The sequence below is a fragment of the Macaca nemestrina genome, chromosome X (assembly GCF_043159975.1).
Source record: "Macaca nemestrina isolate mMacNem1 chromosome X, mMacNem.hap1, whole genome shotgun sequence".
Classification (NCBI taxonomy): Eukaryota; Metazoa; Chordata; class Mammalia; order Primates; family Cercopithecidae; genus Macaca; species Macaca nemestrina.
The window spans coordinates 3590342-3608841 of NC_092145.1; the positions used below are offsets into that span (position 1 = coordinate 3590342).

The window sequence follows — 18500 nt, forward strand, 5'->3', positions numbered from 1 at the left end:
TCATCCTTTTTCATGGCTGCATAGTATTCCATGGCGTATATGTGCCACATTTTCTTAATCCAGTCTGTCACTGATGGACATTTGGGTTGATTCCAAGTCTTTGCTATTGTGAATAGTGCCACAATAAACATATGTGTGCATGTGTCTTTATAGCAGCATGATTTATAATCCTTTGGGTATATACCCAGTAATGCGATGGCTGGGTCATATGGTATTTCTAGTTCTAGATCCTTGAGGAATCGCCATACTGTTTTCCATAATGGTTGAACTAGTTTACAATCCCACCAACAGTGTAAAAGTGTTCCTATTTCTCCACATCCTCTCCAGCACCTGTTGTTTCCTGACTTTTTAATGATTGCCATTCTAACTGGTGTGAAATGGTATCTCATTGTGGTTTTGATTTGCATTTCTCTGATGGCCAGTGATGACAAGCATTTTTTCATGTGAGACTGGGTAATTTATAAAGAAAATAGGTTTAATTGTCTCACAGCTTTGCATGGCTTGGGAGACCTCAAGAAACTTACAATCATGGTGGAAGGCACCTCTTCACAGGGCAACAGGAGAGAGAATGAGTGCCAGCAGGGGAAATGCCAGACACTTATAAAACCATCAAATATTATGAGATTCACTCATTATCATGAGAACAGCATGGGGAAAACCGCCCTCACGATTCAATTACCACCACCTGGTCCTGCCTTGACACATGGGAATTATGGGGATTACAATTCAAGGTGAGATTTGGAGGGGGACACAGAGTCAAACCATATCACCTATAAATTTTATAGACTTTCCCTACTATCTCTCTTCTTATCTGTAGGATGTTGGAAGTCTGCATGACTATCTTACAATTTTACAACCATATTGATGTAGAAAGTTATTCTGTATCAGCAATGTTTTTGCCTGAAATATTGGATTCAAATATAATGGTGGTTTCTTCCATTAATGAATGTATTTTGTTTTATGTATTTGGGGATAGGACAATTGGAGGTCATTATGTCACACAGTAGGTATAGGGCCTTTGCTTCTTTAGCCAATGAGCCTGGAAATGTGTCTGAAGGGAGAAACCTTAAGGGAGCATATTCTGGGTTCTGAAGTTTTGTCTCTTCTCCTTCAAGTACAGAAATAGCTCCAAAGAATCCTCTGCTCTTGATGAGACCCCAGCTATTTAAAACACAGTTCTAGTTTCAGAGACATGTTATTTTCTGATTAAACTTGGGAGTAAATTGTGTCTTTTGGTGAATTGATTATAGTGTTGATTATTATTAAATGATACTCATAGTCTCTTCTCAAAATGGGAATGTTTATGGATGAATGTATTGGCCTTAAGTATATTGAACACATAAATGCCTGAGTAGGGGCACAATATATTAAGCCTAAGGAATGGTTCTGGAAAGTGGGAAATCAATGAGAGCTAAAATACATTTGGGCCAAAACTCAGGTCTGGATGAGTACAGCTAATATGATACAGATGGAGTAGATGTGTTCCCTACCTTTCTGTGAAAGAAAAGAAATAGCACCATAAACTGCAGTAGCCAGCTCTATTATAGACATACATCAAGTCTTGTGTAGGCTTTACTCCTGTTAACTGTGTTACTAGTGTGCTCAATTCAGGTCAGCTGTGGTGGGCTGGAGTGAGACTTGTTTGGTTTACTGTAATCTTGAGGTGTCTGGTAGGCTGAAATGGGCTTTGCAAGGCTGGGATAGCCTGCCTTATCTCATGCTCCATTTGAGGTATGCAGGAATGGGTAGGCTAACTGGGCTGCAGTGGGGGTAAATAGGGCTGAAAGAAGCAGGAAAAGAGAAACTCAGTAGTGGAAAAACTTCACTTCTCTGAGTAACTGCTGTTCTGGATGTTTTTGTCTCCCCACAATCTGTGTGCTGCAATTTATGTGATAGTACTAAGAGTTGAGGCCTTTAGAAGGCGATTAGGTCAGGAGGGCTCCACCCTCATGATTGGTATTAGTGCTCTTATAAAAGAAGCTTGAGCAAGCTCCCTAGCCCCTTCCATCATGTGAGGACATGGAAGTCACCATCTATGAGGAATGGACCCTCACCAGACACTGAATCTGCTGGTGCCTTGATCGAAGACTTCCCAGACTCCAGAACTGTGAGCAATGAATTTATGTTCTTTATAAATTACCCAGTCTGAGGTATTTTGTTGTAACAGCCTGAATGGACTAAGACAGTATTAATTTCCAATTTGGCAAATATGCGATGTGTGATGAGATTAATCCATTCATGCAAAACTTGATGTTTAATGAGCACCATCTGAGTAATAAACCTTTCAGAAGTTCTTGGGTTAGGTGGGAAGATTGACAAGTAAAACAAATGGTTACAGTGAAGGAAAATCAATGCAAAGAGTGTATCAAATGATATCAATTATCTCCAAATATGGGACACTTAACCCCCCAAAAGATTATTTCTCAGTCATGCAAAGTCTATTGTGGATCCAGGCAACTCTCCAGGGCAGTGGGTCCTCCATATATTAGCTCATCATTCCAGACTTTTTCAGTTTTATTGTAGCACCACATCAATGTGTGTTTTTATGATCATCATGGCATGGAGGGTCTTGCATTAGACATTAATTGTTCCAGCCATGAGACACACATATTACTTTCTCCCACAGCCAGAACCATTCCTATTGCCCCTCTCTACTTTAAAAAGGCAGGGGAGTGGAAGCACAATCATCCTATCTTCCTAGAAGTGGAAGAGTGTTGGATATTGCAACATTTGTAACCTACTACAGGTAAGGGTAAGCCCAGTGAGAGCTCAGCTCCTGTGAATGTCAGGGATCTCTAAGGGCCCTATCTAAACTTTGTTGTTTTGGTATTCTGCTGTCATTTTCAATGATATCTAAAGGGATAGACTTTGAATCTGTACCCAGCATGTTTCCTGTGAAGAGATAGCACAGATGAGAAGTTTTTGAGGGGTTTTCCTTTCTCAGAAGGAGTAAGTTGGCTGTCATTCAGAGTACTGCACTGGACTCTCTCTGAGCTAAGACAAAAACCTTTCCTGACATTCTGCTTTTCTACTTTCTTTCACGCAGATGCAGTGACTGAAGTGAAGACTGACATCTACGTGACCAGTTTTGGCCCTGTGTCAGACACTGACATGGTAAGTTCTTGCAAAGTTAAATGTAAAAGAGGATGCACTAGACCAAAGAAAATAAATTGGAGCTTTCCTAAGGCAGGGCCTTGTAGCTATATTCTAAGGAGTGGTCTTTTCTCATACGAATTTCCTACCCTCGCCACCCTACATTTAGCCAAATCCATCTTTGCCCTGCTCTCCTCACCTATTCACATGTAATATATACAACCCTTTCAGGGGTGCCCTTATCTTTCTCCCACGACACATCGTTCAAAACTTGGTTTGGCTCCCCATCCTCAATTAAACCTTCCCTGACTTCTCCCTTCACACTCTGCTGGCACCACACATACTGGTACAGATAGGTCATATTAGGAGAGAATTGTGGTGGGGATTCTCAGTAAAGCAGCTTAGTAAAACAGACTTTCAAGAAGTCTGTTCCTTGCAACTGGGCTTCATCCACTAGGGACATGGACTGGCCAAAATGATACAAATAGTTTGGAGAAAGAATCTAAATCACTTCTGGAAACTATTCTTTGTACAGATTTGGGCATGGAGAGAGTTTCACTGCAGACTCAAAAAGGGACAGGGCAGGGCACAGCAGAGCTAGCAAAAGGTGGCCCCTTTTCTCACCATTATCCATTGTCTTCAAAACAAAGAATACAGTGGAGAGTTGAAGCAGAAGGCCCCACTCAAATAGATAACCTATCAATATATAGTGAGTATCAAATATTCAACTGAATAATTATGATTTAGAGACACAAAGAAGCTATTATCTGCTTTGTATACCTGGCCATTATTAGATGCTCAATAAGTTTTTGTTGAATGACTGACTTTGTGTTGCAAATAAAAATCCTAGTATCAGGGAAAATATATTTGAAGATAATGAAATGCCCATGTTCACTACTTAGAGTTTTTTCTGTATGTCTATTTTCAGTGGAACTACTACTTGGCAGGGGACAAAGCTTCTTTCCACCTGTTGGACTAACACAAACAGTTGTATAGGGAAGTGGTAGAGGTTTTCTTATAGGTAATGCAGAGCCATTGGGTAGATTTTGTTAGGACAGTAAAAATATATATGTTGTTTTGGAATGATTGATCTGGTGATCTGTGCAGGATGGAGTACAAAGGGGAAAAGTCTGGAGCCTGACAGTTGATTTAGGCCTGTTGATTTTACATGACTCTTCAATCAGCTGCAAGATCTAGGAGTCAGTTGGAAATGCTGGCTAGTTCTCAGGAGAAGAAATAATCAGTATGTGAATGTTTGGAAGTCCAGGCATGGGTAAAGGAGAGGTCTGAACCTTGTCTTTCAAGTGTAGAATAAAGAGAAGGGTACATTAGACTTCCTTTGAACTCCTCTAGGGCAAGTACCAAGTTTCCATGGCTTCCCTGGCACTTAACAGCATTTGACACACAGGGAGAGCTCATTAAGGGGTATGTATGATATGAGGAATGGAGGAGATGGCTCTTTCTTAGGGATAGCAAGAAAGCCTGTATGTCTTCCTTACCCTCTGTCAACTTGTTGACTAGTAATTCCCACAGGCATGTGTTAAAATCCAGGCATGTGTTAAAATTGTTGCCGGTTGATCATTCAACAAGCACTCCTTAGGAGCCCATCTGTGCATTAAAGGGCCCTAGGAAGCTCTATATTCAGAGATCTCACAGGCCATTGGAAACAACCATACTCACTAGGTGTATGTAGCTCTTTTTCTATTGTTGGGAATTAATTAGGATGTTTATTAAAAAGATAAATGAAGTGGCTCTTCACACACACATACACTCACTCACTCATTTTCATTCATGCACCAACAACCACAAATAACATTCAGACAAATATACATACACATAACAAATACATATAGGGTACACAGCCCACACACTATTCTAGGAATTCTATAGACACACACAGGCAAACAGATACCTAAACCCAGGCATACCAGAGAAGGACACACACAGTCCCTGTTCCAGCCAGCTCCTCACTCTGCTGCTTCCTCACCATAGCAGGTGTGTATGGGTGTGCCCAGGCTCTGGAGACATTTCTAAAAATTGGAACTTTCTGTCTATCTCTCTTGAAATTTCATGTTAAATTGCTTGTTTGTTCTTATTCTACATTATTTAGCTGAAGCAACAGAATGGCACCTTCCTGATACAGAGGGCAGAGTTTGATCAAATGAATTTCACATTATTTTTAGCTGCATGTCCATCCTGTCACAAGGCAGAATAACTACAATCACTCTGGCTAAAAAGCATATTTAGGGTGTTTTGAGAAATGTTTTTTTTTTGTACTACTAAGTAGATTGTTCAATTGATCCCAGGGTCAGGGATGCATTTGGGTAAAACATTAGGCAGTCTTCTGACTTTGGCAACTAGTTTCACCAAGAATGCAGGCTCCCCTGAGACCACAGACTACTTGGAAAAGTTGATGAAAATATGGGCTGCCTGGATTCTTTGCTCATTTCCAGGAAAAGAGGGAGTTTTGGCCCAAAATGCTTTCCTAAGGAAATAGAGGCAGTCTTTTGTTCATAAAGGGGGAAATTATGCTGCCACTTTGAACATTGACATACCACCACCCATAATATTTTACACCCACTACATTCCTTGGCCAAATACTGGCCCTTACAGACACAGCTTCTCAGCATTTTTGACAAAAGCTCCATGAAGGTATAAGCCATGTCTGTTTTGTTCATCCCAATACCATAAATGTCTGACTCAGTGTTTGGTACATGGTAAACTCCCAACTTTTTATTAAGTGCAAGAATAAATGAGATGGAACAAATCAAATTTGAGGGAAAAATAATGACTGTGTTCCTCCACTTAGCTGAAAAATTTTCAAAGACAGAAAACATGTCAGGGACATCTCTGTTTCTCCAGTATTTAGCACAGAACCTGACAGAGGTCCTCTGTATGTGTTTGTTGAGATGATATTAAACATTAGTTGCAAGCCTTTCAGATAAAGAGTGAAAATAGCTTTCCTCAGGAGACAATGGTGATTATTAAGACTGGTGAGTCAATGATTGATGACTCCAAGCTTCAGCTACTAGGTTTGGTGGCTTCTCCACTCATGAAAATAAGGAACTATGACAGCAGGGAACTGAGCAAAGATGAAAGCTAAACATTGGTAGATGTTTCTAAGGAGAAAGTCAGAAGGAAAAAAAAAAAAGAAATTTAATTCAGGGTACAAGAGATAAGTTGAAAAATGGTTGCCCTGGCAGTTTCACAGGCTCGTGGTGAGGGTTGTGTTATTCATTTGCAACAAATTGAGCTTCCTGGTCACACAAAGCATCATAGCTCCTCAGTAGTAATGCCAATCCTGTATCCACGATCTCCTAGGAGAGAAACAGAACAAAAAAGACTATCCCAATTTGAGTGAACTGGGGCCATGCAACCTTCTATAATTATCTATTATTAGGAGAGTTTAGACCATTTTCTCCATCAGATGTATAGGAAGAGGGTGAAAGTGGCAATAAGAGAAAGGTTGCAAAGAATCAGAATGCAGAGAGAGTGGGCAAGTGGCTTAGGAATATAATTCTAGGCATATTGTTGGTCACTGGAAAGGAAAGCAGAAAAGTAACAGCTGAGAAAAACATTGGCTGCTCTTCTATCTGGTCCAAATTCCCTTCTGACTTAGCTTCCATCCTAGCTCTCAAGATCCTAAGGCTCCAGGCACTGCTCCACCTTCTCTTCTAGTCCTTGAGCATGTCAGAGGTGCAGGAACCCAAGGTCCCGTGGTATGTAATCAACAAATATTTATCTGAACTATACCAAGAAAACTAGTGAGAAAATAAAGAGGGAAAAGAGGAGTAATGTTAGGAGAGTAAGGGAGATAATAACTGGGAAACTTAAAATGCCAATTTTAGGTATTATTAACCTCACCCTCTCCCCAGGAACACTTTGCTTAGATCCCACTAGGTGCCAGGTAGTGCCACTAGTGTCAGCTGCCACGGAGAAATTTTCTGGGGTATACAGTGGACAATCAGGTAATAGTGCAAGTATACAATACAATGAAAGAACTAACCATCCAGCTTAATGAGCAAAATAAAATGGAATCCTGGGAAATAAGAACACAGAAGAGAACATTATAGTAATAATTCTAGATAACAGATTCATATAACATTATGATATGACAACTGCTTATGAAAATTATGCAGTTATCCTAGTATCCAAACACCATGCAGAAAAAAAAATTGTGTTAATTAAAAGGACAGTAGCACAGGGATCTCTTTCTTGGTGGCAGTAGACTTGAAATTATTTTACCTGTTTTCTCTCTAGTAGTGGAAAAAGTAGCTATGTCTACTTCAAGTTCTCCCTTACTGGCAGTCTGAGGCCCAGACTGGATGAGAATCTTTGTCTATTTTAGGCTTTCAATTTATTCTTATTCCATAGGATATGGCATTTCCAGATGCAATATAGAAAGGAATCCATGTCCTTGAGCTTTTTCTAGGAGTCTATGACCAGGAATCTCCTTGGATATTTTTATGTAACATGAACAGCCAGGACATATAAACAATGCCAATAAGACTATTTCATGGGCTAAATACATCTGAAATCAGGATATCGATTATGTTTCTTCAAAATAGGGAATGATGAAGAGAAGGCGAAGAGCAGAGGAAAGATGGGATGGCCAAAATAAGAGGGAGTGGCCCTTGTAATGGGAAAATGGCAAGGCCTTCATTGTAATGCAGTTAAAAGTACCTTGGCCCCATACACTGCTAAAGCTGAATAAACTTTGCAGGCTTTATCTGGGAGCCTGCTTTGACACATCGAACAGTGTTAGAGAGTCGAAGCCATTCAAGCTCTAACAAGACAGAAATGCTTCCCCAAGAACTAAGTGTCATCTCTGCCCTGTGTAGAAAATGTATTAAGTGTCTTTCCCAGGAGGCAGACTTAGGCTTATTATCTGGAAGATGTGATTTAAATTCCTCACAAAACAACAGAATTCATTTGTCAATTCGTAGGCAGTCATCCTTGGAGCATATACAAGGGATCAATTTTCAGGGAAGGAATTGATTACATTTCTAGAATGGTTAGGTCAAAATCTGATTGCTTTTGGCCAAAGGTCATGGAATACTTGAGGGGCAAATAATCACCTTGTGATTTTCCTCAGTAGTTTTGACTGTGTAGAGAAAATTTCCTAGAGTATACAGTGGACAATCAGGTAACGGTGCAAGTATACAATACAATAAAAGAACTAACCATCTAGCTTAATGAGAGAAATAAAATAGAAGCCTGGGAAATAACACAGAAAAATACATTATAGTAATCATTCTAGACAACAGATTCAGATAACATACATTCTGATATGACAACTACTTATGAAAATTATGCAGTTATCCTAGTATCCAAACACCATGAAGAAAAAAAACCTGTTAATTAAAAGGACAGTAGCACAGGGATCTCTTTCCTGGGTGGCAGTAGACTTGAAATTATTATACCTGTTTCCTCTCTAGTACTGGAAAAAGTAGCTATGTCTACTTCAAATTCTCCCTTACTGGCAGTCTGAGGCACAGACTGGATGAAAATCTTTGTCATTTTATGCCGTCAATTTCTCTGTGTAGAGAAAAAATAAATATGATCATCCAACATTTTAAAATCTTAAAAATGTGCCGTATGTCTTCTTATGGCATATTATCTAAAAAATAATATTTAAAGATACAAGAAAAGTTACTTGTGTACCTTACCCTGATACCATTTCTCTGTTTCCCTCCCTCCTCAAAGATGTTCACAACCATGAAGTTGCTTTTGTCTTTTTGTCATTTATATGCATACGTTATAAATAAGAATGTATATATCACATACATTCATAAATAACAAATAATGGCTTTTGTATTTTGAAACTTTTATATAAAACTCATCCATAGTATGTGTATCATTTTACAACTTATTTTTTACCATGTATTAAAAGCTCTACTTTTTAATGTATTTTACTCTAATTCATTTATTTTAACTATCAAAGATTATTATATTGTATGAATATGTATTCATACATTCATCCATTCTGTTGTTAATGTGTATTTGGGCTGTTTCCTTTTTTGGCTATTAAAAAGTAGTAATACAACAAACATTCTTGTACACGTATTTTTGTGAACATTTTTTAGTTTCTTTAGGGTGTGTACCTAAAGATAAAATTTGTGGTTTGTTAGGGCTTGCACATTTTTACCTTTTTTCAGTTTAGGGCCAAATACTCTTATGATGAATCGTATCAATTTATAATCCCAATAGCAGTGTGTGAGAGCTCAATTTCTCTGCACTTTTGCTAATGTTTTGTATTGTTATACTTTATTTTTGACACTGTGATGGGTATAACATGGTATCTAATTTATTTTGTTTGCATTTTTCTGATTACCTTTGAGGTTTAAGCATCTTTTTATATGTTTAGTAATCAATCTGTACCACTAAAGACAAGATGGCTTTGCCACCACCTTGTTTATTGTCTATGTCTTTTGAATCAGCAAAAGTATAAACTCTAGGCGACACTGTTTCTTCATATTGCCACTTTTGTATTAAAGTTTCCTGTGGGCTGTGTGTGTGTGTGTTTAATAATGAATGTATTTGAAATTTTTTAACTCTTCCTTTGGCCTGTATTAAGATGATTGCATGAATTTTCTCCTCTAATCTGTTAATGTTATTAATTAATTACATCAATAGATTTCCTAATGTTAGGCCATCTTTTCATTCCTTAAAAAAATATGATTTTACAGCGAGGTATAACTTTTTATATATTTTTAAGTTAGTTTTACTATTATTTTATTCTTAGTATTTGTGTGTATGTTCATAAGTATTCCCAAATTAACTGTCTCTCATTCATATCTATCCATCTATAGGTATCCTATAAATATATATATAATTTATTTACAGGATATAAATTATTTACTTATTTTGAGGCAGAATATTGCTCTGTTGCCCAGGCTGGAGTGCAGTTGCATGATCTCAGCTCACTGCAACTTCTGCCTCCCAGGTTCAAGCAATTCTCCTGCCTCAGCCTCCCCAGTAGCTAGGATTACAGGCATGCGCCACCAAACCCGGCTAATTTTTGTATTTTTTAGTAGAGACAGGGTTTCACCATGTTGGCCAGGCTGGCTGGTCTCGAACTCCTGACCTCGTGATCTGCCTGCCTCAGCCTCCCAAAGTGCTGGGATTACAGGTATGAGCCACCACACCCAACCTTAGTTTTTTTTAATTTAAAATAAATATGTAAATATATATATACTTTATATTTAAAGCAAATAAGTAAATATATTTATTTTAGGTTTAAATTAAATAATATAGAATTATAAATGTATACATTTATCATACATATGAATATATTTCTATAAATATATTTATATCCTATAAATAAATATATATGTAAAACATATGCCACACACACACACACACACACACCCCAAAGTAGAATAAACAGTGTAATTGGGCTCCATGTACCCATATTCTTACCCCTACCCATAACAATTCTCCCTGTCTTGTTTTCTCGATTAAACTTATCAGAAATTTTCTGTATCATTAGTGTTTTCTTTCTTTTTTTTTTTTTTTTTTTTTTGAGACGGAGTCTCGCTCTGTCGCCCAGGCTGGAGTGCAGTGGCCAGATCTCAGCTCACTGCAAGCTCCGCCTCCCGGGTTCCCGCCATTCTCCTGCCTCAGCCTCCCGAGTAGCTGGGACCACAGGCGCCGCCACCTCGCCCGGCTAATTTTTTGTGTTTTTAGTAGAGACGGGGTTTCGCCGTGTTAGCCAGGATGGTCTCGATCTCCTGACCTTGTGATCCGCCCGTCTCGGCCTCCCAAAGTGCTGGGATTACAGGCTTGAGCCACCGCGCCCGGCCCATCATTAGTGTTTTCAAGGTAACCTTATTTTTGTTTTGTTCATCATCTGTATTATTTATTTTTGTTTTCTGTTTCACTGATTTTTTGCTCTTATTTGGATCATCTCTTTCTTTACTTTCCTTGGGGTATTCTGTGGTCCTTTTGGTTTCCTGAGGTAGATTAACTTATTGGTTTTCCTTTTCCTTAAAGGCTATCTTTAAGGCATCTTTATGGATATCAATTTCCCTCGAAGCATCACTTTAAGAGCCCCAAACAAGATTTCATATGTAAACATTTTCACTATTGTTCACTTCTAAAGATTTTCAAATATCCTTTAAGGTTTCTTTTTTGTTTCTTGAAATTTGTTTAGTGTTTTTCAATTTCCAACTATAAAATTTTTTGTTATTGATTCTTAATTTAATGCCTCATATTGAAAGAGAATGGTCTGTAGGATGTAAAACCTTTTCGTGTTTCTTGAGATTTGCCCTGTATCTTAGCACATGGTCATTTTTTTTGTCAGGGGTGGGGTGGGAAGTAAATGTGCTGTGTGTGTTTTACTTGGTGTTAAGTAGATAAGTTTATAAGTGTTTATTAGCTCATCCGTACCAACTGGGTTGTTCTATTTTTTTAAATTTATAAATTATTGGTCTGATTGGTCTTTCACTTATTGTGAGTCTAAAGGTTTGTTGATTTTTCCTTGTAATTCAATTTTTTGCAGTAGATATTTTGAGTGCCTGTTACTGAAACATACAAAGTTAGAGTTGTTACATTTTCCACTCAAGATACTCCATTTGTTAGTGTAATTATATTTTATCTCAAAGAGGATTTTTTAATATGCCCTTTTGTTTGTACTTTACAGCTCTATCTTTATGTTTATGATTTTCCCACACACATATTTGTGCATCACAATACTTTCAAACCTTCTGTGTTTTTATGTCTTTAGATGTGTCTCTTGTATGTACATAGCATATAGCCACATTGTGTTTCCTTCAGTAATATTTATTTATCTATTTTACTTTTACTTATTGAAGTAATATAATACATATACACTTCACCATCTTTACCATTTTGAGTGTATAATTTGGTGGTAATAAATACCTTTATGTTCTTTTTCGTCCTGTAATCCCTCCTCCCTACTACCCTCCCCCTGCTCTACTAATCATCATTCTACTCTCTATCATTAGATCAAATTTTTAGCTCCTACATAGAAGTGAGAATATGCAATATTTGTCTTTCTGTGATTACTGTATTTTACATAATGTAATGACCTTCAGTTCCATTCAAGTTTCTGCAAATGGCAGGATGATTTCATTATATTTAAGGCTGAATGGTATTTCATTACATATTCTACCATATTTTCTTTATCCATTCATCCATTGATGGGCACTTAGGTCAATGCCGTATTATGGCTATTGTGAATAGTGCTGCAATCAACATGGGAGGGCAGGTAGCTCTTGAACATACTGATTTCCTTTCTTTTTGATATGTACCCAGTAGTGGATTTGCAGGATCATATGGTAGTTCTATCTTTAGTATTCTGAGGAATCTCCATACTGTTCTCCATGGTGGTTATACTAATTTACATTTCCACCAACAGTGTATAAGCTTTCCCTTTTACCACATCCTTGCAAGCATATGTAATTGCCTGTCTTTCAGATAAAAGCCATTTTAACTGAGATGAGATGATATCTCATTGTGGTTTTGTTTTGCATTTCCCTGATGATTAGTGATGTTGAGCAGTTTTCATATACCTGTTGGGCATTTGTATGTCTTCTTTTTTTTTTTCGTGAGTCATTCATAGCAAGCATTTATTTAACTCTGATTACAGTAACAAACTCACAAATTTCTTGGGACTTACATGCAATTTTGATTAATTTATATTTAATAAAACTGATTTGTCATTCTTAGTAATAATAACCTGAAGTACTTATATGTGCCAGGCATCAAAAAAAGGTTAAATCATTTTCCCAATATCATATAACACATAATTGTTGACCAAGAATCAAATGTGGTTTGATTTTAATCCAAAGCCTGTGCTCTTGACCGTGATGCTATGATTCTTCACAGAGCAAATCTGCCTTCTTGCTTAATTCTTGCAAGAAGCAAAGATTAATCTGCCCAAAACCACATGAAAGATGGTCACTTAATTTATTTTTTTAAATTTTTTTAAAATTTATTTATTTTTTTAAAATTAATTAATTAATTAATTTATTATTATTATTATACTTTAAGTTCTAGGGTACATGTGCATAATGTGCAGGTTTGTTACATATGTATACTTGTGCCATGTTGCTGTGCTGCACCCATCAACTCGCAGCTGGAAACCATCATTCTTAGCAAACTATTGCAAGAACAGAAAACCAAACACCGCATGTTCTCACTCATAGGTGGGAACTGAACAATGAGATCACTTGGACTCGGGAAGGGGAACATCACACACAGGGGCCTATCATGGGAAGGGGGGAGGGAGGAGGGGGGAGGGATTGCATTGGGAGTTATACCTGATGTATGTCTTCTTTAGAGAAGTGTCTATTCAGAACTTTTGCCCATTTTAAAGCAGGATTATTTATTTATTTATATTTTCTATTGAGTTGTTTGAGTGGCTTGTATCTTCTGGTTGTTAATCCCTTGTCAGATGATGTATTAGTTCATTCTCCCACTGCTATAAAGAACTGCCCAAGATTGGGTAATTTATAAAGGAAAAAGGTTTAATTGACTCACAATTCCACATGACAAAGCAGAAGGGAAAGTAAGCACATCCCTCTTCACATAGTTGCAGGGACAGAAGTGCTAAGTAAAGGGGGAAAAGCCCCTTATAAAACTATCAAATCTCATGAGAACTCATTCACTATCATGAGAACAGTGTAAGGATACCTGCCCCGCTGATTCAATTTCCTCCCACCAGGTCCCTCCCACGACACATGGGGATTATGAAAACTACAATGCAAGATGAGATTTGGATGGAGACGCAGCCATACCATATCATTTCACCCCGGCCCCTCCCAAATCTTATGTCCTCACATGTCAAAACACAATCATGCCTTTTCAACAGTCCCCCAAATTCCTAACCTATTCCAGCATTAACTCAAAAGTCCAAGTCCAAAGTCTCATCTGAGACAAGGCAAATCCTTTCCACCTATGAGCCTGTAAAATTGAAAGCAAGTTAATTACTTTCTAGATACAATGGGGGTACAGGGCTGGGTAAATACACCCATTCCAAATGGGAGAAATTGGCCAAATTGGCTACAGGCCCCATGCATGTCCAAAATCCAATAGGGCAGTCATTAAATCTTAAAGTTCCAAAATGATCTCCTTTGAATTCATGTCTCATATATAGGCCATGCTGATGCGAGAGGTAGGCTCCCACAGCCTTGGGCAGTTCCACCCTTGTGGCTTTGCAGGGTACAGTCCCCCTCCCAGCTGCTTTCACAGGCTGGCATCGAATGTCTGCAACTTTTCCAGGTACATGATGTAAGCTGTCTGTGAGTCTACCATTCTGGGGTCTGCAGGATGCTGGCCCTCTTCTCACAGCTCCACTAGGCAGTACCCCAGTGGGGACCTGTGTGTGGGATCCAACTCGACCATTTCCCTTTCACCCCGCCCTAGCACAGGTTCTCCATGAAGGCTCTACCACTGTAGCAAACTTCTGCCTAAGGAGTTTCCATATATCCTCTGTAATCTAGATGGAGGTTCCCAAACCTCAATTCTTGACTTTTGTGCACCTGCAGGCTCAACATCACATGGAAGCTGCCAAGACTTGGGGGCTGCACCCTCCAAAGCAATGGCCCGAGCTATACCTTGGCCCTTTTTAGACACAGCTGGAGTGGTTGGGAGGCAGGGCACCAAGTCTCGAGACTGCATACAGCAGAGGGGCCCTGGACCTGGTCCAGGAAACCATTTTTCCTTCATAAGCCTCTGGGCCTGTGATGGGAGGGGCTGCCACAAAGGTCTCTGATATGCCCTGGAAATATTTTCCCCATTGTCTTGGCAATTAGCATTCGATTCCTCATTACTTACACAAATTTCTGCAGCCAGCTTGAATTTCTCCCCAGAAAACGGGTTTTTCTTTTCTATCACATGTTCAGGCTGCAAGTTTTCCAATCTTCTACGCTCTGCTTCCTCTTGAACACTTTGCTGCTTAGAAATGTCTTCTGCCAGATACAGTAAATCATCTTTCTCAAGTTCAAAGTTCCACAGATCTCTAGGGCAGGGGCAAAATACCACTAGTCTCTTTGCTAAAGCATAGCAAGAATTATCTTTATTCCAGTTCCCCCCAAGTTTCTCAACCCCATCTGAGACCATATCAATCTGAACTTTATTGTCCGTATCATTATCATAATTTTGATCCAAGCCATTCAAGAAGTCTCTAGGAGGCCAGGTGCATTGGCTCATGCCTGTAATCCCAGCGCTTTAGGAGGCCTAGGTGGGTGGATCACCTGAGGTCAGGAGTTCTAGACCAGCCTGGCCAACATGGTGAAAACCTGTCTCTATTAAAAATACAATAATTAGCCGGGCGTGGTGGCAGGTGCCTGTAATCCCAGCTACTCGGGGGGAGGGGAGGCAAGGCGGGAGAATTCCTTGAACCCGGGAGGTGGAGGTTGCAGTAAGCCGAGTTCACACCATTACACTCCAGCCTGGGGGACAAGAGTGAGGCTTCCTCTCAAAAAAAAAAAAAAAAAAAAAAAAAAAAAGTATCTAGGAAGATCCAAACATTCCCACATGTTCCTGTCTTCTCAGCCCTCCAAGTCTCTAGGAAGTTCCAAAGTTTCCCACATTTTCCTGTCTTTTTTTTTTTAAGTTGGAGTCTTGCTCTGTCACCCAGGCTGAAGTGCAGTGATGCGTTCTTGGCTCACTGCAACCTCTGCCTCCTGGGTTCAAGTGATTCTCCTACCTCAGCCTCCCAAGTAGCTGGGATTACAGGCATGTGCCACCGTGCCTGGCTAATTTTTTTATTTTTAGTAGAGACAGGGTTTCACCATGTTGGCCGGGCTGGTCTTGAACTCCTGACCTCAAGTGATCCACTGGCCTCGGCCTCCCAGAATGCTGGGATTACAGGTGTTAGCCACATGCACTTGGCCTTCCTGTCTTCTTCTGAGCCCTCTAAGCTGTTCCACCTTCTGCCTGTTATCCAGTCCCAAAGTTGCTTCCACATTTTCAGGTATACTTATAGCAGCACCCCACTACCTCCTGGTACTAAGGTACTGTATTAGTCTGTTCTCGCACTGCCATAAAGAACTGCCTGAGACTGTAATTTATAAAAGAAAGAGATTTAATTGACTCACAGTTCAGCATAGCTGGGGAGGCCTCAGGAAACTTAAAATAATGGTGGAAGGGGAAGTAAACACGTCCTTCTTCACATGGTGGCAGAAGAGAGAAGTGTCAAGTAAAGGGGGGGGGGAAGCCTCTTATAAAACCATCAGATCTCACTCACTCACTACGACAAGAACAGCATGAGGGTAGCTACCACCATGATTCAATTACCTCCCACCGGGTCCCTCCCATGACACATGGGGATTATGGGAAATACATTTCAAGATGAGATTTGGGTGGGACCACAGCCAAACCATATCATATGAATATTTTGCAAATATCTCTTCCTGTTCTGTGGGTTGTCTCTTCACTTTGTGAAGATTGTTTCCTTTTCTTTGCAGAAGCTTTTGAACTTGATGTAATCCATTTGTCAATTTGTACTTTGGTTGTCCATGCTTTTGAGTCTTACACAAAACATGTGTACCCAGGCCAGTATCATGGAGCATTTCCCCAACATTTTCTTCCAGTAGTTTCATAATTTTAAGTCTTAAATTTAAATCTTTAATCCATTTTGATTTTATTATTGTGTATGATGAGAAATAGGGGACGAGTTTCTTTCTTCTACATATGGGTTATTCTATTTTCTCAGCACTATTTACTAATGAGATTTTCCTTCCCCTATTGTATGTTCTTGCTGCCTTTGTTGAAGATGAGTTTTCTATAAATGTGTGGATTTATATCTGGGTTCTCCATTCTGTTCCATTAGTCTATGTATCTCTGTTTATGCCAGCACCATGATGTGGTATTTTTTTTTTTTTTTTTTTTTTAGTAAAAAAAACTTACTTTACAGTAAGTTTTGAAGTCAGATACTGTGATGCCTCCAGCTTTGTTCTTTTTGCTCAGGATTGCTTTGGTTATTCAAGGCCTTTTGTTATTCTACATAAATTTTGGGATTTGTCTTTTCTTTTTCTGTGGAGAATGTCATTGGTATTTTGGTAGAGACTGCATTGATTTGTAAGTTGCTTTGTGTAATATTGTCATTTTAACAATATTAATTCTGTCAATCAATGAGTGTGGAATATCTTTCCATTTTTTGTGCCCCCTTCAATTTCTTTCATCAGTTTTCTTATAATTTTCCTTGTATTGATCTTTCACTTTTTGAGTTAGATTGATTTTTAGGTATTTTGCATTTTTTGCAGTTATTGTAAATGGGATTGCCTTCTTGATTTGTTTGACATTGGCATATATACATGTTACTGTTTTTTGAATGTCGATTTCGTATTCTGCAACTTTACGGAATTCATTTATCAGTACTGATAATTTTTTGTTGGAGTCTTTAGGTATTTCTAGGTATAAGATCATATTATCTGCAAATGATGCTCCACAGGCAGCAAAACAAGTTTGAACAATTTCAAGGAAATATAATTTATATCATGTATCCTTTCTGTCCACAATGGAATAAAGCTAGGAATCAAAAACAAGATGAACTTCGTAAACTACACAAACACATGGAAATTAAAGAACATGCCCCTGAATGAGCAATAAGCCAATGAAAAAATTAAGAAGTAAATTTAAGACGAGGCACAGTGGCTCATGCCTGCAATCTCAGCACTTTGGGAGGTCCAGGAACACCGATCCCTTGACTCAGGAGTTCAAGACCAGCCTGGGCAACATCACAAAACCTCATCTCTACACAAAAAGTACAAAAATTAGCCAGGTGTGGTGACATGCACCTATAGTCTCAGCTACTTGGGAGGCTAAGGTGGGAGGATAACTTGAGCCCAGAAGATTGAGGCTGCAGTGAGCCATGTTCATGCCACTGCATTCCAGTCTGGGTGACAAAGTGAAACGTGTCTCAAAACAAAGTGTATTAGTCCATTCTCATGCTGCTAACAATGACATACCCAAGAATGGGTAATTTATAAAAGAAAGAGGTTTAATGGAATCACAGTTACACATGGCTAGGAGGCCTCACACTCCTGGTGAAAGACAAAGGAAGAGCAAAGGGACATCTTACATGGTGGCAAGCAAGAGGGTATGTGCAGGGGCACTGCCCTTTACAAAACCATCTTATCTCATGAAACTTATTCACTATCAGGAGAACAGCATGGGAAAAATCCACCCCCATGATTCAATTATCTTCCACCGGGTCCCTCCATGACATGGAATTATTACAATTGAAAGTGAGATTTGGGTGGGGACACAGAGCCAAACATTATCAAAAAGCAAATTTGAAAATGTACTGAAACAAATAAAAATGGAAATACAACATAAAAAAAATCTATGGGATATAGTAAAGGCAGTACTAAGAGTAAAGTTTACAGCAATAGACACGTAAGTGAAAAAAGTAGAAAGACACTCAAAAAAACAAC

General features: G+C 38.8%; 1 protein-coding gene across 4 annotated transcripts in view; it reads left to right on the forward strand.

The window, feature by feature from the left end:
• Positions 1-18500, forward strand: part of LOC105495877 (gamma-aminobutyric acid type A receptor subunit alpha3) — a 284992-nt gene that overhangs the window by 167530 nt on the left and 98962 nt on the right. For all 4 annotated transcript variants that reach the window (XM_071089115.1, XM_011765764.2, XM_011765765.3 and 1 more), the window contains one exon: positions 3047-3114. In XM_071089115.1, the coding sequence (XP_070945216.1) occupies positions 3112-3114 (3 nt within the window). In that variant the 5' untranslated portion in view covers positions 3047-3111. The remainder of the gene's footprint in view (positions 1-3046; positions 3115-18500) is intronic.